The sequence below is a fragment of the Alosa alosa genome, chromosome 14 (genome assembly GCF_017589495.1).
Source record: "Alosa alosa isolate M-15738 ecotype Scorff River chromosome 14, AALO_Geno_1.1, whole genome shotgun sequence".
NCBI classification, from domain to species: domain Eukaryota; kingdom Metazoa; phylum Chordata; class Actinopteri; order Clupeiformes; family Clupeidae; genus Alosa; species Alosa alosa.
In genome coordinates this window covers 26647993-26673366 of record NC_063202.1, presented here as the reverse complement: position 1 = coordinate 26673366, position 25374 = coordinate 26647993, and the positions used below count along the sequence as shown (strand labels likewise).

Below are 25374 nucleotides of genomic sequence, written 5' to 3'. Positions count from 1 at the left end.
ATAATCATCGTTATAACCATCGCCACTTCCATACCATCATTGGTATCCTCTCCTTTGTTCGTCATGATTCCTAGCAAGAGCTAGAGAGAGTCATAACTTCCCTTCTGAGCATGCTTCATGACTGCAGCTGCATTTGTAAACCTGTTTGTGGCTTCTGTGCTGTCTCTTAGTTATATGTTGTTTTTTTGACTGATGCATTTGCACTGCTCTGCATCTGCAAGTATGACATGAGAAATGGAAAACCATAAGGTCAGAGATGAGGTCAAGCATATCACCACATACATTCTTGCTTGTAGTGACATGAACTTAAATTATGAATATTTTTTAGAACTGTAACATCTGTATTTTTAAATTAAGATTTGAATATGATTTTTCCATAAAACAGGCACTGGTTTACTTTGAACAATGACAGTGAAAGAAATACTACTTCATCTCCTAAAGCAAAAACATGATTAAATCTCCCACTGATGCAACCTTCAGAAAAGACTGTCTGGCACACACACACACACACACACACACAGCGGTTGCTCATGTTGTAACCCTCTCAAATAAGTGCAATAAGAGTGAGATACTGTGTGCTCCTCTGATTGGTGTACGAGCAGCACGCCAAGCGCAGATAGAAAGTCAGCGCAAGTTCTCTTCAGTACACTGCTGCAGTGCAGGGTGGATACGGACAGTGGTGATAACTGCAGGTCCTCAGCGAGACAAAATGGCAGCCGTATTAAAAAAAAAAAAAATAGAACCCCACTTGGAAAAACACAGCATTTCAAGCTATGTGAAGACACAGTGGTTATCTTACACGGCATATGCTGGAAGAACATTGAGGCTCATCCAGACATGACAGGTTAACTTGGGCATATTGTCTTTGAAATCCACGTGCACCCTTATCTTCCACCCTCTCATGTGTTCATATCACAAGCAATGTGATGCAGGGAGTGCACAGCTCCAACGAGTCGTGCATTTGCTTCATTACCAATACACATTTTAAGATTGCTGTGTCTACTCTAATGTTGCATGACCGCACAGTAATGGGACTTCAGAATAACTGCTCTAAAGTAGAAGACTGTGTGAACCATATAAATAATCTGTATCACTGCTTGTAATCTGACAATCACATTAGCACATTATGTTTGTACACTAATTAACACATTCACCCAAAGAACTAGAACACATCCACTATATTATATATTAATTAAACTGCCAAATCATCCACTGACAATTGACGAGTTTGGTTACAAAACTCCATATCTCCATTTTAAAATCATTAAAAAGTAATGTAATTTAATTGTGTATTTCAGGTAATGTCAATAAAATTGCAGTTGTTGTTTTGATTGAATAAATCTAAATCAAACAACAATACCCAACTACATTTCTACTGAAATTACTTGGAAAACAAAATGTAAAGAAATTATTTATGAACTCTTCAATTGTTTGATCTGCAGAAAATGGCGGCTTTTCTCCTACCTAGTTCTAAATGTTCAACATATCTCGGACTGACTGTGGCACATCTCCAGCAATGGAATGAAGTTCTACTGGATGGTGTAGAATGAGAAGCTTTATTTCTCGTCACTCGTGATTCAGCAGAGAGCAAAGGTCTGTGATGAGATCATGTGCAGTAAAAAAACCACATGGTTTATAGGACTGCTAGTTCTTCTTGAGTACATAAATGTATCAAATTGTATGCTATTCTGCCTTTAATGAATCACATTTGAAGCTGAGAGCTTCTTTCATCTGGAAAATAGAAAGTGGCACATTCTAGTGCTACTAAGTGGATTTTTATCAAGTGTTTCCTTTTTGTTTAGAGCTAAATCCTTCAGGTAATTGGAGAAAAACAAAATCGTAAAATGTTTAGACCAGGTTTTTTGAGTACATTTTATTTGATATATCTTAAAGTGCAAGTGTATTTTTTTCATGTGCCTGTCCAGAAAAAGTACACAACAGTAGTAGGCCTACGCATATGTCAGTAAAACACCTAATATAATTTGCTTAAAACAATATCAGGATAAACCTACTTCAGTTGAATATATCAGGAAATTAGTGTGAGTGTGCCTTGCCTATTTCTTAAAAATTCAGTCTTTGTCGTGCTCCACCAGTTTGCTGTTCTTAATGGCTTCAGGCTGTCAGTCCAGGAGGTGTTAGATGATCTGGGTTAAAATAACAGTAAGGTGAGCAGGAGCCGTCTTGCATGCTGACCCACTGAGTGGGCGCATGGCTCTCGGCTGGCTCCTCGCACTCCTCTCCGCTGGAGACGTCGTCGTCAGGAAGCGTGTGTTGCTTGTCCTCCACGGAGCCCTTATGCCAGTTTCTGCTGTTCCATGAGTCCCCCTGGGTCTGACCCTGCTGCCACTCCCCCTGCATGGTGGCCATGCACTGCTGGCAGACGCGCACCGGCTTCCTGGAGATGTTCTCCAGCACGGCCCGTCCCTTTGAGCAGGTGTTGCAGACGATGAAGCCGCAGCGGCGGCAGTGGTGGCGTCTCTGCGTCACCCCGAAGCGATTCGAGCAGCGCATGCAGATGGCGGACGCACGGTCGGGAATCCAGGAGGCGGCGAAACTCCCCCTCTTTTCGGACTTGAGGCCGAGGCGTTCAATCTGTTGCAAACGACACTCCTCGATGTGTTCCATCCAGGCTTGCTTCTCCTCGAGCGAGGCAGCAGCCACGGAGAAGGACTTGCGAGGCGTGCGGAGCAGCCACTGGTTGGCCATGCCCAGCCCGTCCTCCAGGTCCTCCTGTTCGACCTCCTCCAGTTGGATGACCTGCTGCCTCTTGTGCCATCTTCCATGAAGAATTATACTCCCATAGATCAGGATGTCATTGAACAGATAGAAGACCTTCTGTTGCGGCCGACGACGGCACAGCTTCAGGAGTCGTCCCTCTCCCACCAACACACGACCCGGCTCCATCAGCGACTTCCCAGAGGGCCCAAAGGAATTTTCCACTGCCTGGATCCGTTCCCGGTTCTTCTGTTCGAATGGTGTCTGGTCCACCATGACTGACTGGTTTGGCAGAGGAAAGAAGCAGTATAAGTTAACCTGTTGACCTCAGATCCCATCACAGTGCAGTCCCACTTACTTATCTAGTCTAGACAATATCTGTGCTATTTTACCCATTTAACTTCACATCCTAAAAACAGCAGTCAACTCATCTGTCAGACTAAAGTCAATAAATATTCAGAATCACCACAAGCACTTCACGCTTCACTCGCTATTATGAGCAAGGTAAATGAAAAGCTAACACTCTAGCATAACTGAATGAGTTTAGTCCCATGGTGGCTCTCAGTAAACATGGGTGTTAAATGTTAATTTTACAAAATCCAACAAAACAAACACTGAACAATTATTATGGAAATACCTGGCAGTGCGAAGATCTGAAAAGACTGTGCTAGAGGTGAAATTCAGTTTCTTGAAGGTTGAGCTATGGTGTATGAAAGTATCTTCCAAACAAGAGCCGTTTTCCAACTTATACCTGTACTGTACAACTACCAACTACTCAGCTTCGGTCTTCAGAGTTTCATGTCAACAGAAGACTTGCCTCTTCATATGCACGTCAAACTCGTTGTTCCTGTTTTGTTGAGGGGAGTTCCAGTTTGAGTTCTCAGAAACAAAGCATGGGTTAGATAACAAACGAAAAGAAATATGTTTGTTGTTTGTGAATGTTTTGCAATGTACCTGGTTCTAGGATTTTAAAAATTAGGATTATGATTTTTTTAGTCTCTGCAGGTTCTCTTTAAGTACACAGAATGTTTTGACATGATCAGTTTCACGACTGTCTTATAAATGCATCAGATGCTAATGAAAACCTTTTTTCTTTGTTTCCCTTATTGGGATAATTGCTATTACTACGGTCATTCTGTGCAATTCTGCTATAATTACTGTTACATTTTATTATATTATTAGCCTACACACTAATGGCATTTTGTATACTCATTTACTATCAGTGAAACTGACTTTCCCTCAATCACATTCAACTAAATTGTAGGTAGAGGACCCTATTTTGAGGGATTGAGTGCCATGTTTCATCTTTCAGATGCAAGAGCTCTAAATATTAGCTTTGTGTTCTGTGGAGACTACATGTGCATCTCTGTGCCTGTTGAGAAAAGTCACCATTTATTGTAAGAGGAAGCCAGGAGCCTTAACGTGGTGTGTTTCTGTTGAAAGATGGTTTTGCAATTTCACCCTTTTCCCTCCTGCAGTCTGTCCATCTGCCCCTCCCTCACACTTCTTCTCAGTGTTACCACAATTGCAGACGGAAGTGAGACACGGTATTTGAGAAAGACTGTATGGGATTCAGAAGAAATTTATTTACAACACTGTCAATTTTTAACAAGTTGACAATTTACAAGAAAAGACAAGACAATTTAAAAAAAAAAAAAAAAAAAAAAAAATCTTTCAAAATTGTCTGAATACATTTGTAGACCCTGACAGTATTTAATGTCCGGTATGTTTGACCATCACCTATATATTTCAATGGCTTTATGTGAACAACCAATAACTGTGTTGAAGTTAAAAGAAAATGGGGATTTCTAGAGTATCCATGACGCCAACAATCAAAACCACCCTCCAATGAGAATGTTGAGAAATTCCCAGCAATGATCAACAGGGTGTGGCAAGGTGTCAGTCTGCTAATGTGTGCCAAACAAAACAAAAAGTTTCAGTCTTTCTGTGTGATTCTTTGTCACTGTTAATGCCACTTGGTTATGCGATTTTGTTTTTGTTCTTAAATGTCTGACCAACAAACACACAGTATAAACACATTTGATCAACAGCTTAACTACTGTGCAAATTGTGATTTAAACAGAAAGCTTACATATGTGCCTTAGCTCCACATTGATATTAAATATACTGGAACTTACTAGCACTGGTAGTGATGCTGTTATTTTATGGGGCAGGAAACAATCCACTGAAAATCTTGATTTGGCTACTAAGTCAGTGTATTTAGCAAAATTGATGGATGCAATTATAGTCTGGTAACAGGTAATGTATATCCCAAACGGCAACATGGCAAAAATATTTCAGATTTCAAGACTTATTTTCCTTTTTAAAATGACAAATTTTATTTGAATGAAAGAAACATTTGAAAATCAAATGAATGCCATATCCATGAAAAAAAAAACTAGGAGGTAAAATAAAAAGGGTGCATTGAGCTCGCCCTTGTGGACAAAAATGATAGAGCCTATGATACACAAAAAACACAGAACTCTCCTGACTAGAGAATACAGCACCCCAGGGTCTGAAGAGAACATCAGTTAATTGAATGTGAATCTACAAAAGCTGTTCCAAAAATATTACTGTACAAAGAAAAAGGAAACAATAAGCACCTACCGAGCGCTTTTCATGTCTACCGGTCATTAATTCTCCTGCAGACCAGTGTTTACTCATCAGATCACTAATAAGAAGACTGTGCAGAAGGAACCTCCAGAGTTGTGGCTAGACGTTCCTTATAGGTCAATCGTCCCTCTGGCTTTAAATTTCTTAGCAGAGCGTTCACTGGACCGCAGCTCGAATTTGCTCCCGTAGATATGAGAGACAAAGCCATCAATTTCCACACTGAACACGCTGTTCCTCTTTGGAATTACTGCGGGGGGGAAATAGAAACATTACTTTTATTGAAGAACTTATCTGATAACAGACAAGTTGTTTCTCTCTGAGTATAAGATAAAATTATTATTGTACAACCCGGTTTCCAAAATGTAAAAATGTCAATAAAATCAAATAAAAAAATAATAATTTAAAACCTGTGCAAAGACAACATATCAATTGTTGAAACATTTTGTTTCTTTTTCTTTTTTTTACATTTTACACAGCGTCCAAACTTTTTTGGAAATGGGGCTATATGAATATTGTTAAATCATATTACAATCCCAAATCAGAAAAAGTTGGGATGTTGTGTAAAATGCAAATAAAAACAGAAAGTGATAATATACAAGTCTTGTAAACTCATCTTAAGCAGCAAAAAGGACATAGACAACATCAAATATTGAAAATGAACATTTTGATTTCATGGAAAATATATGAGCATTTTGAATGTCATGTTTTTAAAAAAAGTTGGGACAGAGAATGTTTAGCACTGTGCTGCTTCACCTCTTCATTTAACAAAATTATATAAATGTATTGGACCTGAGAAGACCAGACCAGTCAACAGTATGAGGTATTCTTAAATCATGTTTTTCATTCAATGATGCACCTAATTTGACAGGTCTGGACTGTAGACATGCAGGCCATTAGCACCTGGACTCTTCCTCTATGGAGAAATACTGTTTAAATATGTGCAGAATTCATTTTGGCTGAATGACAGTATATGCTTTGTGACTATGTGACAATAAAGGCCTACTACTACTACTACTACTACTACTACTACTACTACTACTACTACATGTTGCTCAAAACCTGTATACATCATTCCGAATTGATTGTGCCATGCCCATGCTGTAGGCACTAATGCACCTCCACCGTCATAGATGTTGGGTTTTGAATTTAGGATCAAAACAAGTTGGAATGGTTGGATGCTTACATCTTTAGCCCAGATGACTGCCTGTCGTGGGAGCATTCATGGGAGGGTCAAGGGGAAAGTGGGAGTTTGCCGTAAAGAGATGGGAGGGGAAGCGCAAATAGCGCCTAATTATGTATTCCGAGGTATGTACAAAAACTGCCTCTGAAAGCGCACGTCTATTCTGCGCCTAAATATCTCCGCCTTGTAAAAGCAGGTGTTAATCCAAATTGTGGTTAAATGCGTCAATAATAGAACCTTTCAAAGACTGCTATTTAGAGCACCAGTTTTGCGTCTTTGTACTATATCAAAAGCAACCTTAACTTTCGTTGGCCTTTCAAATGTCTTACTTTCATGTTATCCACTTAAACTTTCCAACTTGCTAGATTTGACCAATCTTCCATAGCCTATGTGCACAAGTAGTTTGAGTAGAACTACTGATCTCCGTTATCTCCCTGCTTGTTGACATCTTATCATGAATTGTATTATTTCATGATCGCTAAATGTTTGATTCTTTTTAATGCGGTCATCAGTTAACTTCATTCAACTGCACTTGTATGTAGGCTATGCCGTTCAGTTGTGGACGTTAGTAAATTGCGGTAGGGGGGCTGAGAAAGGCGCAGATTACCCGATGAAGTGAAAGTTTGATAAATACCACGTATTACAGCGTTCGCTATCTGCGGTTTGTTCATGGTGCTGATAACACAATGTTCACAAATGTAAGTACATCTGGCCCTCAGTCTCTCTGGGATGCTCTTTTTCATATCCAATCATGTTGCCTGGAAGTTTGTTTCCCATTTAGAGTTGGAACTGTGTATGGACACCTGAGTCCATTTCAGTGCACACACAAAAAAAGAAATCGACAGCTATTAGAGCGTAAAAAGAATCTTGCTGAATGTGAAAAAAGTGTATATCATGCCATGCATATTTTCGTCACACGGAGAGATCCAGTAAACACCAACATCAACAATGACAAAACAGTTGCACAATTTGATCAACCAGACAAGACAACAATTAGGACCTACCTTTGAGCTTATCCTCTTTTGTAATGATTTTAAACACATGCTTCATCTCCTGGATCAGGATACCCGTAATGCCCACATACGTGGGGCATTTGGATCGCACCACTGCTTGCCAAAAATTGATTTAATTAGAATGAATAGAGAGCTAGTTGCATGATGTGAAATCAGTGATTCATGGTCAATAAGAACAGTCAGGCAAATGCAGGCCATTGATCTCATATCTGATCATAAAGAAGGGGGTTGTATTCATAATAGTGTTCCAGTTATGCTATGAAACAGACATATACCGGTATATTAAAGACATACTGAATTTCAAGATTGACATCACAGGTGAATTATATCCATAAAATGTCCCAGCTTGTCTAAATTCAGTCTGCCCAAACGGTCTGAAATGAGATTCCCACCTGTTAGTACTGCCCCATGGAGGTCCGCCTTCAAAAACTTCTGCTGGATACTCTGGGGATTGCTACAAAGAAGTAGTAAACATTTATTCATCAGCCTTCATCTTATAATCTATAACCATGCTGAATAGCATTCTGAGTGTATGCTGATAGGTTTGCAATCACCTTTCTGGTTTCAATCCATTGCACAAATCACGTATGTACTGCTTCCACAGCTCATGTAGTGGCAAGAACAGACTGTATCTGAGGAGTGAAAGCAGACAATCTTCAAAAGCATCCAAATGCGGAGCAGCATAACCATACAAAATGCGATGCAATTACCCAATTACATGAGAAAAACACGAGATGCTGAAACTAAATCAACAGAACGAGGGTACCAATGAGGTAAGCACTTCTGCATTCCACAATGGTGAGCAGAATATTTAAATGAGATATCTCCATCTGACTTTATACTAAGAGAAAAACAACAACAATTAGGCCTACTGATGGTAGTAGATTTAAAGCGCAACTTGCAGGAAACCCCTATGAAGCATAGTGTTGATAAATGATGAAGGAACTAGATTCTCAGAAAGATGAAAAATGATAATTACACCAGAAACAACATATTGTGAGAAAATTGTGAGAAAATAACTTCCGCATTTATAAACCACTAACCGGAAGTGAGCTAACAGAGAGCAAACCAGTCGTAATGCTGACACAGACTCAGGGGAGATTATAAACCATAGACTGTATATACAGTCTATGTTATAAACAATGAAAACACCTGTGATAATTATGAGCCACCTAGGCCAGGTAGGGGCCAGGGAGAGAACAGGGGAAGACATGACGGGCAGAGGACAGAGGTAGAGTTTTGTTTAGTGACTCGGTGATAATGGTGACTAACGCTGTGTCTGCCTCTATGACATTATCTTGATATTGTTTAATAAATCTGCTCTAGCAATCATACTTTTGACGTGACTGTTGATCAAACGTCCATGTAGGCCGCCTTCATTTTTAGTCCTATTGGAATAATCACAATATTTCGCAACAATTGGGCAGCATGGCAAATAACATCGATTCGGACAAAAGCGTCTGCCAAATCCCATAACCATAATGATACACATAACATCAAACTGTTTGACGGCCCATATTTCTTCTGTCATGACCTTCTGGCGGGAAAGTTTATGAGCGGAGCTATGTAGGCTACAGCTTCAGAAAAGATGTCTGGAATGAAGGAGAAGATAGGCTACACTTTTGGGGTGAGAAAGAAAGAAACACATGTGAGTAGGGCTGGGACAACGCGTCGACGCAAAATATGAGCGTCGATTCGTCAAGCATAACGTGTGCTGCTAAATATTTTTAATTTTAGGCTACACCTTCAGTGTTTTCCATACCTTGACTAATCTGTGGCTGGGCACCACAATATCAAAACCGGCCACCACACATTCTATGTTGTAGGCCTACTATTTAAATTAAAGATAAGATAATTTCATTGAGCTGCACTTTTTACTCACACAGCCTTTCCTCGCCCCGCCCGCTCTCTCTCGTAACGAGCCCGCTGCTCCTCCAAAATATTCACGATTGTTGAAGGACCGTTGTTGCCACATAGAAGCACTGCATAGAACACAATGGGCTAAATTGCTATTAAATCCGCTTAGCATCGTGACCATGCTGCGCAAATTTGTTCAAAACTGCTGCATTAAAGTTAAAGTAAACTCTGCTAAGGTCTTATCACAACATAGTACATTGAGGGGACTAAACCAAGTTAAGTTACAGTATGCAATCAAGCAGTATCTCAAAGCTAACGTTAGAATACTGTTTGGATGTCAAGTTTAGCATGCTTACCTGCAGCTGCTTGTATTCGTTACTCATGCAGGGCTCATTTTATTGACTCTGAATGTTTGCAAAATCCCGATGTAAATGGAAAAGTGTTTTCCAAGACTCAAATGCTTGTCCAAAGGAGAAGTACGAACCGTTATTTGAAATAACTACGTTATGAATTGCACCCACACATCAGCAGCCTTTTAACTGTGTTAATGTTAATTGCAAGGATTCCCACACGAACGTCTTAAAATGACAGGCACTCAATTAGACATACACTACTGAACTTTATTGAATGCTACCTCTGACAAATGCATTACTTTGCACTTGTATAGTCTTTTATTTTGGAATCTTAAGAGCAATAAACATATATTGCAATGTTAAAGAATTCATGTTTTTTTCATTCAGATATGTAAATAAACTTGTATAAGTTGCTATTAGTGAATTAATGGGGAGATAATCGATAATCGAATCGAAATCGAATCGGACTGAAAAAATGAATCGTTAGATTAATCAATGCATCGAAAAAATAATCGTTAGATTAATCGTTTATCCCAGCCCTACATGTGAGATAGCTTAGTAGCGACATAAGTGGCAGTATAGCTTAGGCAGCTGCTGCCACATTAACTACAGGTGCAGGTTTCAAAACAGTAGCCTACACTAGGGAACTAGCAAGGTATAACATAACCGCAAGCCTAACTGTAATTAAGTTACACGCATGCGTGTTCATACCGCGGCCGGTAAACAAACACTCACGTTCTAACAACGCGCATTTACAGAATGAAATAGCCTACCACTGGCAATGTCAGCGCAAATATGTAACAAACACAATGTAACAATACTTACAGGTATCTGAACGCACACAATGGAATCATTCACGGAACAAACGTTTAGAACTTTCATAAAGTCAGAATATGCTGTGTGACATGTAAACAGGAATATGTATGAAACATTTTATTAACAACTCATGTAAAGACCATTTTCGCAATATTGTCTTATTCTGAATACGGTCAATACTCAGAATATTAATATCTGTGTAAACGTTTTGTGACAGATGAGGGGGTGAAGTCCCCTATAGGCTACCTGCACAAAACACACCGAAGCTCGAAAACCCTCTGCTTTTCTTGTTAGAGAAATGGTGGACGTGATGTCCTGACAGGCTGGGAGCTCAAGCACCAATTTAATATGTTTACCTTCTCCTACGTAATATGACTCATTTGTGGCCAGGAGAGGCCTATTTAGGAGCCTGCTTAAAATGAGTACACTTTCTTCTGAATTACTGTCCGTAGGTTTTGTAAAACATTAATTGGTACATATTAAAGTTTTTCATGCGACGTATTCTAGGTTCTATAGCTTTGTTTACATCCACCTGGTAGGCAAGGGACAAGTTGAACCCATTGAACATCACAAAGCTGAAGTTGGCCGCACATTCAGAATGCGGTGTAGTCAAGTTTCGATTCCACCTTAAATATTGCAATTTTCTACCGACAGGGGGCAGTGCTGACTGCAAATACGCGAAGACACTGGCATTTGCCTAGTAGCAGACGAACATGTAGGCTACTCCTCACAGACGAATAGAAGCCTTTTTTTCTGGTGACTCCATTGTCGACCAATCTTTAAGTAAATGATACAACGTGCTTTCTGTCAAATAAATCGGTTTATATTGCACTTGTTTGGAGGGGGGGGGCAGATTTTGAAGCTTTTCTGCTTCTTCTTTACACAAGCTATATTTCATATTTTAAAATTTATGCACTAGATTTGATACCCATTGCCCACACATGATTTGCCGTGAGATATTACACCATGCATGGCCAATTTCGTCGTGAAAATTCACCCTTTTATTACAATTGAAATCCCATGAGCTGTTTTTCATATTCCACAATGTATGCACTAGACTTGATACCTATTGCCCACACAACATTTGCCGTGAAATATTACACCACATCCCGAAACTACAGTCTCTAAGCTTTCATATGACACCCTGCATGCCAAATTTAGTCGTGGAAAATGGCCATATTTCATAGATTTAATTTACATGAGCTATATTTCATATTTTACAATTTATGCACTAGATTTGATGCCTATTGCCCACACATAATTTGCCGTGAAATATTACACCACATCCCGATACTACCGTCTCACAGCTTTCATATGACACCCTGCATGCCAAATTTCATTGTGAAAATTCACCCTTTTATTACCCCACTTTATCAATAATACTTTACTTTATCAATAATACTTTATCAATAATAATGATAGGAAAAGGAACAAACCTTTGAAGCTTCGCTGCTTGGACCCCAATAATAACAAAAGGGAAAAGGTAGAAATGCAGTGGGTGCCTTTACAGTTTCACTGCTTGGCCCCCAATAATAGGAAAACATAAAAACACAATTGTGCTTCGCTGCTTGGCCCCCAAAATCACCAAAATGTACCGAATGACTTGAGAGAGACTGTAGTATCGGGGTGTGGTGTAACATCTCACGGCAAATTATGTTTGGGCAATAGGTATCAAATCTAGTGCATACATTGTGGAATATGAAAAACAGCTCGTGTAATATTAATTGTAATAAAAGGGTGAATTTCCACAACGAAATTTGGCATGCAGGGTGTCATATGAAAGCTCAGAGACTGTAGTATCGGGATGTGGTGTAATATTTCACGGCAAATGTTGTGTGGGCAATAGGTATCAAATCTAGTGCATAAATTGTAAAATATGAAATATAGCTCATGTAAATTTAATTGTAATAAAAGGGTCAATTTTCACGACGAATTTGGCCATGCATGGTGTCATATGAAAGCTGAGAGACTGTATTATATCGGGATGTGGTGTAATATTTCACAGCAAATGATGTGTGAGCAATAGGTATTAAATCTCGTGCATTAATTGTGGAATATGAAATATAGCTCATGTATTTTAAATGTAAGATAAATGGTCATTTTCCACGACGAAATTTGGCATGCAGGGTGTCATATGAACGCTGTGAGACGGTAGTATCGGGATGTGGTGTAATTTATTTGACAGAAAGCACGTATCATTTACTTAAAGATTTGTCGACAATGGAGTCACCAGAAAAAAGGCTTTTATTCGTCTGTGAGGAGTAGCCTACATGTTCGTCTGCTACTAGGCAAATGCCAGTGTATTTGCGTATTTGCAGTCAGCACTGCCCCCTGTCGGTAGAAAATTGCAATATTTAAGGTGGAATCGAAACTTGACTACACCGCATTCTGAATGTGCGCCCAACTTCAGCTTCGTGACCTATTCAACAGTGGTGTTTAAGGTTGCTGTGTTAAGTTGTTGTGTGTGATCGCTAAACAATTCGGTCAAATCAGTTTATTTTGACATACGGGAGTTAGCCTAACTGACCTGTAGGTTATAGCACATAAGCCTATTCTGTTTTCATTTATTATCATTTGTTGTGATTATATAATCAAATGACACTCATGATAACTAGAAATAGAAGGACAGAAGATAGGTGATTGATGCCCACAAGCACAAATTTCACGAGACAAATTAGAACAAACTGTTCCGGTAAAAATATTCTTGCCATGTTTAAAATGCTGCACTTTTTCCCCCTTCATAGCCCATCTCTGGCAATTCATTTTTGGATGACTGTAGAAAGTTGTATTTTAGTCTACGTCTTCGTAGACAGTAGCCTAGGCTGCACCATTAGGCCGTCTTGAGAATAAAAGACTTCAAGCTGCTAACGATCATCCTCCACAACCATGAGGATAGGTAGGCTAAACGGTCGTTCGTCCTTTTTGCTTCTTATTGTAAAACCAACTGTTAGGGCCTACACAAGTGGTCGGCATCCCAGTCAATATTTTATATTAAAATTTCAATTTTGAAGCTATTTGTAACTATGTGTAGCCTATGCAACCCGACTGTTGTAGGCTTGCCTACCATTCTTGCCTACCACTCTAGTTGTAAACAAACGGTGACGTAACATTAGAACGGAGGTGCAAAACCTTAATACATTCTTAAAAAGACATTTTCAGACAAGATGAAGCATACATTCAGTTTTGAAATCAACCTGCAAATTGCTCTTTTAAGTAAGATATTTCATACGCACTTTTGATGCTCTGGTTTGATCTGGAAGACTTTCAGCTCTCTTCTTTCTCTGGCATTGAGCCCTTTAGCCTTTTTCCTTTTCACCTTGGCCTTCTTTGGTTTGCTGTACTCCAACACAACAGCCTTCCGAAGCAGCCGCTCATCCAGGCGTTCCCTGCTGCTAGGCAGGCTCCTCTTGAGGAAAGAGCTTGTGAACAGCGCTGCCTGTTTGGTCCCATGAGACTTCACATAACATCACAAACAAAGCAGTTAATACACCTGAAAAGCCTCCCTGAAGCATTTGTGGCATGGGCTGATATTTTCAGATCATGACAGGCACTCCCACTGCTTTTTCATTATTGAGTAAATCACACGTGTCATGAAATATGCCAGAGTTCCTGTAGATCAAGTCAAAATAATAATGATAAAACTCCACACACAGAACACAACTGGATAACCCCTGTACACATAATGCATTTCAAGAGTTCATTTTCTTCCAGGTCATGGAAAATTCCATCAGATCATGTTCACCCTGCCCATTCATTTCCCCACTATGTGTACCAGGGCCGGTTCTAGAAATTTAGCAAAAAAACATAGCAAAATGGTCAAATTGTATCAAAATAGACATAAACACAAACACAAAAACTTGGTAGGCCTTCATATTCATTGGATTTCATATTGGAGTTCATTTTTACAAGTAGCCTAAATATTTTGTCTTTTTTAACACCTACCTTTAATGTCATGATTACATTTTTTAGTGGTGTGTAAGTCTAATTAGGGGCCTTTCAAGTTTTCTCTGTGTCTGTAGGATATTATTTGGTAATGAGATGTGCATAAGGATATGAGGATGTAAGTCAGGATGTCTACTATTTGATTAGTTAAAATAAATATTGAAAAACCGTACAACTCAAAAGGAACCGGTCTTGGATCGCAGAGGAGTAACGTGCAATGTTTATTTTATGGTGAGCACTGCACACAAACATGACATAACCTCATAGCTAGAAGGAACTAGGCTATTTTCAGATGTAAAAATTTGCCAATAGCTACGCGCCTGTTAATCATGTCACTAAAAACTTAATTTAATTGCCTAGGTTACAGATACAGACTTGAGAAATGTAAGTCAACAGATCAGCTATTATTATTTGTTGACATCAAACCTGAAGAGGAACAGAAGAAGTTTACCCAACTGCTGTTCCCGCAATTCACTTGCATGGAGCTTTTTTTTCCTCTTCTCATGCCCTGATAATTCTGCTTCATCTTCTCATCAACAATATAAGTCTCACTTGATGCTTGTTGTGTTCATAATATTGAGATTCAGGAAGATTCAGTGCAAGATGAGTAACTTGTAGGTTGCTCACACACACACACACACACACACAATACACCCCCTCTCATACCAACTTCAAGTTTCTTGAAAACTTTAATCCTCCAACCGGAACAAATGAAACCAGTTATATGGTTGCCCTGCAACATTGCTCAATCTGGACATGCATTGACAATGTCAGAGAGTTGTCTCCACTTTGTAGCCCTTGACAAGTTTAGTTGTGACTCTTTGAGTGCATCTCTGATACAGTATTTAGGCTATGAAATCGAACAGGCAGGTCAGCATTTCACATAGGCAGAGAAAAGCTGTTGCTCTCAAACACTGTCCACTTAATCAATAAGTGGAATAGATTAAACGGAATCGATTAAATAGACAGATATGGAAGGTTTGCAACGTGATGTAGCCTAATGCTCCCTATTTTTAGTACTTTCAAAATACAAAAATACAGCATTTTATTTTGATACATGGTGTGGCTAACGCAATTGATACACTTAAAATAAGGGTATTTGATATTTTATTTTAAACTACATGTTGATGTATTTTTGGGCATCCCAGCCAACAGCTACAGCAGCGTTTCTCAAACTGTGGGTCACGACCCACTACTGGGTCGCGGAGACATGCCATGTGGGGCGCGAACTGACGTGAAAAACAGGAGTTTTTTTTATTTATTTTTTTATCTGTAGCCTGGGCCCAGGTATAGCAATGAACGCACTGTGTTATTCACAGGGAAGCGCTTGTGTCAAGGCAGCTTAGTTAGTCCCGACCTACATGAGATTTTGAACATTGTTGTGAGAGTGGTGAATTTCATCAAAACCCGCCCTTAAAAGCGCTGTCTATTCTCCGCGACTTTGGCGAAGAGATGGTAGCAGACCAAAAGGCTGTACTGTTTCACAGCCAGGCAAGGTAGCTTTCCCGAAAGTGCTGTCGCTGCGTGTTTGAGCTCGAGTCAGCCTCTTCATGGAGGAAGAGTGCATGTTTGAATCTGCAAGCACGTTCACTAATGAACATTTCTTGACGAAGCTGGCCTATCTTTGATATATCTTAGCGATCAGTGTTGTGTTACAGTTGTGTTACAGTTACAGTAACGTAACTACTTTTTAGAGTAAAAAGTAGTGTAACGCGCTACTACTGAAAATTTGGTAACGTAACGTAGTTCCTTTTTCATATCGGCGCAAAGTTACTTTTCCCAGGGACAGGTTTGACAGCGACGCTGTTTTCTCAGCTGCGCACTTGCGCAATAGGCTCGAGCTCCAAATGGCAGCCTACATGACAGAGGAAGTGCAATCATAGCTCCACATGGTACGTGACAGGCTGGTGGCAATGAAGCAAGACACAGCCAACGCTAACTTCTGAGGGATGGACATTACTTCGAACTCGTTGAAACTAAGGTGAGGAATGTGAGTGTTAGTTGTAGCCTACACTGTGCCCTGATTTTGTCCACTGCCGTTAACTCAACTGCCAGCCTATTGATACGATTTGCACTAGCTTTGCACCAAATTTTGGAGGAGCGCCTGTTTAATTAAAGAGTATAAGGCTATAAAATAAGCCCTCATATTTTGTGCTCACCTATATGCCCAAGATGAATCGAGGCTATGTTATTTAATATTGTTTCATAGGGCTTTAGTGGTGGTTGTTACAAACACGGCAAGTCCACCCCGAAAAAAGACACGAAAACTGCCAAGACGCCATCTCTGACAAACCAAAACAAACAAAAAGGTTACAAAGCTAGCTCACTTACCTGCTAGCTAGGACCTGGATTATAACGTTAAACTTGCCCTGCAGTGTATGTGTAAACGTGAAGTTGAAAACTAGGTCAGTGTGGATGAACTGTGGGTGTGACTAATGAGAAGGCCAGGAGCGTAGCTTACCATCCGCCGAAGAACGCCGAATAACCCAATCCTTACTCCAAATAACCCAATCCTTACTCCCAGCGAGTGGTCAGCCCAAGCTCCAGGTCCTTCAAGTCAAAGTTCTGTCTTACGACGACGGTAGTCCACAAAAGGAAAATGTTCAAACGAAAATCCTAAAAGATCTGAAGAGGTCATGGGCACGCTGCGTTGCAGACACAGAAACTCACATCATGGGAAACGCGCATCACTTCAATCAGTCACCTCTTTCCCATTTTCAAACCTTGGTGCGTCAACGCCCACTAATCAGCTGACGCTTCCACAGCCTTCTCATATCAGTGTGTAGTTTCCCTGGCTGTCCACTACGTAACATGGTGTTGAAGTATAAGCCCTGTATTTCTTGTCAAGTGCTCTGTTTGTGCCATTTTTTTTAATAATAAATAGCACAAAAGAAATACCTGTTATGTCCTCCATAGTAGAACTTTATGTAGGCCTACACATTTAGGAACAGATATTGGGTTCTGAGTTCTAAGTCGAGCAACATAAAATAACGTAAAAGTAACGAGTAACGTAAAAAGTTACTTTCCATAGAGGGTAACTAAGTAAAGTAACGGGTTACTTTTTTGAGTAAGTAACGAGTAACGAGCAAACACTACTTTTTAAAAGTAACTTCCCCAACACTGTTAGCGATACATTTAAGTTAAATGTCCAGTTACAAGGCAAAGACAAGCACCTACCTCACCTAGCAAATAAGATTACTGCATTCACCAAAAAAACTTGAGTATGGGACAGGCGCCTCGATCGCGACATTATGCCTTTGAGATTTCTGAGCGAAATCGCTGAAACGTCTGATTGGGAGCCACTCTTGTGATCCCATGTATTAAACAGTAGGCCTACATCACATCCCTGCAAAGTTTAATGCAGCATGTTGGTATTTCATTGAATATATTGTACAATGCTTTAAAATGGCCTATGCTTCCTAATATGTTGCTGGAAAACAGAAATATGTGTGTTATGTATTTAATTATTATTATTATTATATCTGCAGCACCAGCTGAATTTAACTCTGTTGAAGAGGATATATTTATAACTTATCATTATTTCAATAAATTTGACATAGAGCGATGAGGGACAGGTGGGGCTCGAGAATGCCCCCTTGATCAAAGTGGGGAATGAAAGAAAAAGTTTGAGAACCACTGATCTAGTTTGTTAACTACCACAGTCACGAGTTGGGTCGCGATAGTCTGTCATTTTTAAAAAGTGGGTCCATAGAAAAAGATGCCCCCAAATAGCCTACCATTGTTTTTTTGTTTTTTACTGAAAAACTTACTCTGTGTCTTACTCAGAGTAAACTTACTCAGAGTCAGAAAAATGGCCAGGGCTTTCTTTTAAGGCTAATACATTTGTCATGCCTTGTTAATAATCCGTACAGTTCACAGCACTATTGTAGGCTACATAAACTTGCAAATGAAATGTACCATTAGTGGCATTAATATCACGTGCAACGTACGAGCCATGCCATGCCGACTAGTGGCAACAGCGAGCATGATAACTGACTTTTTATCGGAAAGCTGAAAATACTGTGACAACATTAACTGAATATTTTGCAAGCAGCATACTCACCTGAACTCCGAGAATATCGGCATGCTCTGAAGGTAGTTTCGTATTCACATCAGCTGAAATGTGCAATGTAATTTAGTTGATGTACAATCTGGACGAGTACAATGTTAGAGTTTTCGTGTCCATAACATACTTTTGGATGCCAATATGAGGTATTACAACACATCATGACTACATATGAATAACATAGGCCTACTGCAGTTTATGTAATGCCCAGCGTTGTTGTGTTCGGGAAGCTGGATAGATCCTGGCTAGTAATGCTTGCTAACATGTGCGTTAGCATTAAGCAGCGCTTTTAACGTTAAAGATCAGCGTTATCCAGTAGTTACAGATCATCAATAAAAATACTGCCATCAGCAATCAACCCGTTGTTTATGCTCACCTTCCATATTTCAGACGACAGAGCTTGGCTTTAGAACACGAGTCGTTGATTCACTTATCATGCCTGCTTGGGTCAGGTCTGGAACAATTTTCAGTCCAAAGCAATCGAGTCTCGCATCATGGTCAAAATCCTTCATCCAATAGTTCAAATAGTTTGCAATATGTGTGTAGGTAGGAACCGTAGGAACTCTCGCTGAACAACACCATCAGCATCCTAATATCCGCAGCGTAGTGTTATCAAGCTAGCTATTTAGAGCCATTTGTTATTGTATAATTCAGTTGCAGACTCATAATGCATTCAGGGAGAGAAGCCCAGAGCAGTAGGGATGGGCAAAGCGAGGCTTTATGAAACACTGAAACGTTCGAAGCAATCGTGCCGAATTGTTCCGAAGCTTTGAAACAATTCCGACACCTCAGAGCTGTTTAGGGTGAAACAAATCTGTCAAATGCTTCGTATTAGAGATGCAGTTTTTAAAGTTCGTGGCTCGCTCTGTTACCTGTGTTCAGTCTTTGTCAAAAGCTAAGCAGCATGCCCATGGTCAATTATTGGATGGGAGACCACATGAAGTCACAATAAAGGGAGTCTTATTGCTGCCACTATGTGTTCTCTAAATCACTTTCTTTTTATAAAAACTCTCGATTTTTGACCATTCTGAGAGTTTAGTTGAAACTGTGTGGTTAATGGTGAAGTAAGAAAACATAAACAGATACGATCTGAAACAATACCTTACAAATCAAACGGGGATCGAACCACATTTGAGCAGCCTGGGCTACCGTGCAAAAAACACCCTCACTAACCACTACACCATCATGGTTAAGCTACACTGTTAATTGAACGCGCGGGCACGCCTGCCGACACTGGCACCGAAGGTTCACTTAATTTTGGTCACATGACATGGGGATTTTGAACTATGTTTCGAAGCAGTGGTCACATGACATGGCTGTTTTGAACCACGTTTCGAAGCAGTGTTTCGAAACACTTGTGCTTCGAAGCCTCGACACTGATTCGAGACGTCGGTTTCGAAAGTCAAACCCCTACAGAGCAGTTATGCATTATTCTGGCCGGCAGTTTAGGCCTCTAAAGCAACCATGCGCAGACATGCACTGTGCAAATTTCCGAAATCAAATATAAAAATATTACTTTACAATTGGCTCTAGTGTAGAAATATCAAACTTACAAATAAATATGAATTACTGTTGACTTTCCACTCAGTTTAATTATACATCTTGAAGTTGGTAAGATAAGATACATTTACTTCAATTTTAAACAGTTGTAAACAGCTTCTAAATAAAAGTAATAGAACTTCCCTCATCATATGTTACATTACATTACATTACATTACATTTAGCAGACACTTCTTGACCAAAGTGACTTACATATGTCAGCTATATTACAAGGGATCACATTGTCCCCGGAGCAACTTGGGGTTAAGTGCCTTGCTCAAGGGCACAACGGTGGAAGCTGGGAATTGAACCGACAACTTTCAGGCTACTGCACGCTAGCCCAGCTCCTTAACCACTACACTACCACCGCCCACATGTTATGAAAGTAATACTCTTGTCAAAGTACACACATGGGATATACAGACCTATACATGGGATATACAGACCTCATTACGCGTAGGCCTACACATTACAGTAGTGCTGCATAATGACTTATTTAAAGAAAAGTGAGTGAGTGAAAAACATGTTTTCTGGGATACAGTGATACATGAGCTTAAATTCATTATGTTAAGATACAAGAACCATTGCTACGTGGATTGGTTTCTTTTATTACTTAGCTTTAGTAATTCTGTCCATATGAGCCTTACACAGCCATTGGCACAAACATGGTCAAAACGAATTAGTATGAGGTGTTCAAAGCCTCTCCCGCAGTTTCTGAAATGTCATGTTTTGACCCGAGGTGCATTACCACGCGGCAGGAGTAGGTATGTGATTGAAGGGGCCCCCGGTGAGAGCTGTTGTTTTTCCTGGTAGAAAAGTTCATCAGTTAATATCAGCTTAGTCATGGGCCTCTCTCTGATCTCGGTGAACAAGTTCAGGTGCAGGTCAAGTTGGACAGCAGTTTGGCGGAGAGTTATTTGAAATACCCCCTGACAGGTCATTTCTTAGTTGATTTAATTCTGTGGTGTAGGATGTGTCAATCTCCTTAGAACTAAAAAATACAACTAACTTGATCTGATTCAACATCAGTCCCCACAACGAGCAGCATTTTCATGCCCTGATAGAGCAGTTCTTTTTTTATAATTATTTTATTAGTGCAGATTGCACCATACGTTTCAACAGTTTCAATCAAAGGTCCTGGCTTTGATGCCTAATTTCCTGAATTGCCTGGTGATTTCAGAAAGAATCAATATCAGACGACAAGCTGGGAAAATGGGCCCATGAAAAACGCTCCTCCAGTCCCTGCTGCAGCATCCTCTCTGTGGCACGTCTACCTCAAACAGGGATAATCCCCCTCATTTTCTCCACATTCAACGCTTGGAGCCCCCTACAGACCGCGGAGCCAAAGTATGCTCACAGGCAGCCTAGCAGAAGTTCACTGGTTCATTTGTCCCAATAACATAGCAAAGCAAGTGGCTTTTAGCGTGTGCAGAGATGCTTTGCTTCAGTTTCACAAAGTGATTAACACTGGAGGACAGGAACATCACATGTTGGCTGATGGCCAGAGCTTGAAGACTTTCTTCTTTCCCTTCTTTCTTTCTTTCTTTCTTTCTCGGATACAATCTTACCCATAGATGTTGTGAGAGAGCATCAAAATGGCCATCATGATTCATTTTTAAAGAATCTGTTTCCTGCATAGCCTCTGAAAACTTGGATCATCTTGGTGTGTGTCGACAGTCAGTGTGTCGGTAGGCAACAGACTGAAGTGCACTTAGGCTTGCCAGCCCACAGCTGACGTTAAGAGCACTTTACCTCTTTTTTTTCAGCCCATAGGAGTGAGCCCACTCCAAAATGAGGTCTCTGAGTAAATGTTATTAAGGGCTGGGTTGACATGCTGTGTTTTTTTATTTATCAACCATTTTTGGGGGCTGTTTCTGTGCCTTCACTGTCTGCTCATTTAGCTACCTCTTCCCGTACTCCATTTAGATATTAGGAGAGACAGTTACACAGGCCATTAATGTAGCTCTTAGGGATGACTGCCTGTCCACATCAATTCAAAGAGTTGAATTCACATTTCAAGAAAGACAACACTGCACAGTGAGCAGAATGAACTAATCCTTTTGCAAAAGTCAGAAGACCAAGTGATAGGGGAAGTGCCTGGGCCTCAATGAGATTAATCTAGAGTCTAGACAATGTGATTCAGTCAGATTAGTGTGCTAAATAGAGATTTGTTTTAACAGACATATTTGAAACTTTATTCATGAACTATCTCAGCATAAAATATGACTTTAGCAATCTTATTTTGATGTATACATTGCAAAAAGTGTCAATATTGGGTCATTGATCATGATCATGATTCATTTAAAAAATGTATTCAGGTATTGATGTGATTGAAAAGATTAGTTTGTAATTGAGGCCTTGAAGGCCAACACCATGTTAAGCACAGAGCAATACAAAAGGGCTGAGCACATATATTTATTTACCATTACGTAAGTATATATTATTTATTTATAAATATTATTTATTTACCATTACTTAAGTCATTCATTTGTGAATTCATAATGTGGTAATTTGTGTTAGTGTTCCACACTTGCACTTTGACCATGACAAAGTATGATTTACTGAATGTAACTCAGAAAGGATGCCATAGCCCTAGTATACTAATGTTGTAAAATAATATTCACAGATATTAAAAATATCTGTCACCCTGAATGAGCACTGATGAAATTCCTTGACAAGGAAAATGAGGTGCCCACAGTCATGTTCCTTTGGTAATCACAGCATCCCGGTCTACTCAAAATTCATAGAAGTTGTACCAATTACAATACTTTCTACAAACTTGTCTCTCCGCATTAAAATCTGCATCACTTGCTTTTTTTCTTGAGTTTGCAATTCATTTTTTGGTCAAAATCTCTGGGTGTCTATTTAATGGGGGTGGAGGGGGGTTGCTGAGTGAAACTAAAGCCTTTTTGATGTGATTTTGGGAGACATGTCGTGCTTTACGGAGATCCGAGAAGTTCTGACACTTGAGCTGGTGGGTCTCGGGAGCAGCGTTGTGTAAGTGACTGCAGAGGCACAGTGCAGCACGAAGACGTGTGACGACACTCCCCACCCCTGGATGGTCTTGGCAGTCCAGCCCTGACAAGCAACACTCTACCCCGACCAAACAGAGAGAGAGAGAGAGTTCCCTCAGCACTCACAAACGCAAATGTGGCTTGTACATTTTTAAACGTTGTAGCTTTTGCAAATACCTCTGCGGCTCAACGCAACCCAAAAGAGATGTGTGTGTGTGTGTGTTTCTGGTGTGAGTCTCTCTCTATCTCTCTGTGTGTGTGTGTGTGTACCTGTCATCAAAAGTATGGTGGTCTGAGACCTTTTCATGTCCCTGGAAGTGTCCTCAAGGGGGCAGTGTGACATCACATTCAGCAAATCTCTTCATCATGATGATCAGCTATGCCGTAATCTCCTCTGAGCCCAAATCCTGTCAATAGAGACCAGATAGTAGCTGCTGACATCTTTTTCTCCTCATTTGGAGAGCAACTATGAGAGGATTATTGGTAGTGATCGTATTTCTGAGATTGTTGGTATTTGTAACCCATTCAGTTCACTGATATTGTCTCTAAAGACAACAAGGAACGTTGCTAACAGCTGTGTGAATACAGTTAATACAGACTCTGAAGAGCAATGTTGAAATGTCCTCAGTGTAATCACACAGACATACACTTATACAAACACACTCTTTTGTATAGGACTTTGTGTCTGTGTTGTTTTATCAAAAAGATTATGTCCCCTACTGTGGACGAGGACTAGTTTGTTTCTCTTAAGGCACTCTGTCTCAGCACGCCCACTCCCATGCATAGACATGGCAGCTGCTATCGCAGTGTTCCTAACAGTTCTCTCAGTCAGTAGTCTGATGGTGAGATTGTACATGACATGGTAAAGGCAGGGCAGCCATGCAACTGTCACTCCAGAAACATCACTTAACCAGGCTAGCTGCCTCTGACAGTGCATCACATTTCCCTGAAAGAAATAGAGCAGCCACTCATGTGAAACGTCTGACACCATATTTTGAGGCACACATCATGGTCTGATTCTCTGTGATGCATTGTCCACTGAATGGTTTGATGTCCACTGTAATGGCAAACTGGCTCATTGTTGTAATGGCCCCTATATAAATATTTTGTATGCTTTAGAAAATACATTTCAAACAAAATGGTATCTCATGGAATCTGCTGTTTGTTTATGTCCATGCAAAAAGACCATGAAGGCTGTAGGCTACTATTGTCGCATTTTGATTAAAACAAAGCTTTCTCTTTCTCCTGCTGGTGAGTCACAGGTTGCTGTGTGGGTATTCATTTCTGAGAAGCTGGCTTTCAGAGCAGTAGCACCATGTTTTGGCATCCCATTCCTCATCTGTGTGCCAGGGGTTAACCACAGGCCAGGCAGAGGATAGTAAAGAGGGTGATCTCCACCGTTTATCCGGCCGCTTACTTTGGATTACAGCCTTATGCTTGATTACAAAATTCACTTTTCTGGTGGCTGTCCAAATCAACGCTCCACCAGACTGCTGAAGCTCTGAAGTCATTTTTACCACTGTCTGTCTGTTTGACATTAGGCTGGGATTTAATAGTTATAATGTATTAGTATGCCAAAACAGGAAAATTCACAAAGCAATAATGTCTATTGTATTGAAAGAATCCCCACAGTTAGAATACAAAGAATACAGCTGTTGACACTCATATCTGTACCACAAACACGAACATTTATTCTCAGGATGTCAATCAGTAATACCAATTGTCAAAATGTAAACCTGATATAAATCCACTCTCTGTAACTCCAACTGTTTTACAAAAATACCAAAAAAAGTACTTAAATATTCAGTGCTATGAACTGATAGCAGCATAGCCACAGGCAATTATTAATGGTCAAAATAATAATCAGTTTTGGTGGTCAAAGGATAGGCCTACCCATTCTCATAAAAAATATTATTTAATCTCACCAGTAAATGTGTTTTTTCTTTGCTTTGAGCATAATGAGGGGTATACACTTGGCCATCATTTTAAACTACCGATATTGTGGCTCTTTGTAATGCATTGAAATGGAATGCTTTGTTAATGACATTGAGGATGTGCCACCGAGGTCATGTTTGCTCTTGGATGTGTTCTCTTAATGACTGCGTCTTTTCCTGAAGTGGCCAAGGAGAGCAGAGGAGACGGCCTCACATGTGGCCTGGAGCTGCGCAGAACAGCACAGCACACACATGACTTTGAGGTGACTTTGGGTTCAGGCAACAGCAATCTTCTGTTTGTATAGATGCTGCCTCCTTTGTGAACATTTCAG

The 25374-nt window shown here is 40.1% G+C and overlaps 2 protein-coding genes across 2 annotated transcripts; both read right to left on the bottom strand.

Moving 5' to 3' along the window:
- Positions 1-1454: 1454 nt before the first annotated feature.
- Positions 1455-4201, bottom strand: plekhf1 (pleckstrin homology domain containing, family F (with FYVE domain) member 1). Its single transcript, XM_048263019.1, has 2 exons — positions 3353-4201; positions 1455-2997 (listed from the first exon to the last, which is right to left on the bottom strand). Exon 2 carries the CDS (start codon positions 2989-2991, stop codon positions 2113-2115), a length of 879 nt encoding a protein of 292 aa, XP_048118976.1. The 5' UTR covers positions 2992-2997; positions 3353-4201; the 3' UTR covers positions 1455-2112.
- Positions 4202-4281: 80 nt separating this feature from the next.
- On the bottom strand, positions 4282-19255 carry pop4 (POP4 homolog, ribonuclease P/MRP subunit). Its single transcript, XM_048263020.1, has 7 exons — positions 18932-19255; positions 18553-18605; positions 13781-14001; positions 8076-8153; positions 7914-7975; positions 7513-7614; positions 4282-5575 (listed from the first exon to the last, which is right to left on the bottom strand). Exons 1-7 carry the CDS (start codon positions 18936-18938, stop codon positions 5439-5441), a joined length of 660 nt encoding a protein of 219 aa, XP_048118977.1. The 5' UTR covers positions 18939-19255; the 3' UTR covers positions 4282-5438.
- Between the last annotated feature and the right edge of the window lie 6119 nt (positions 19256-25374).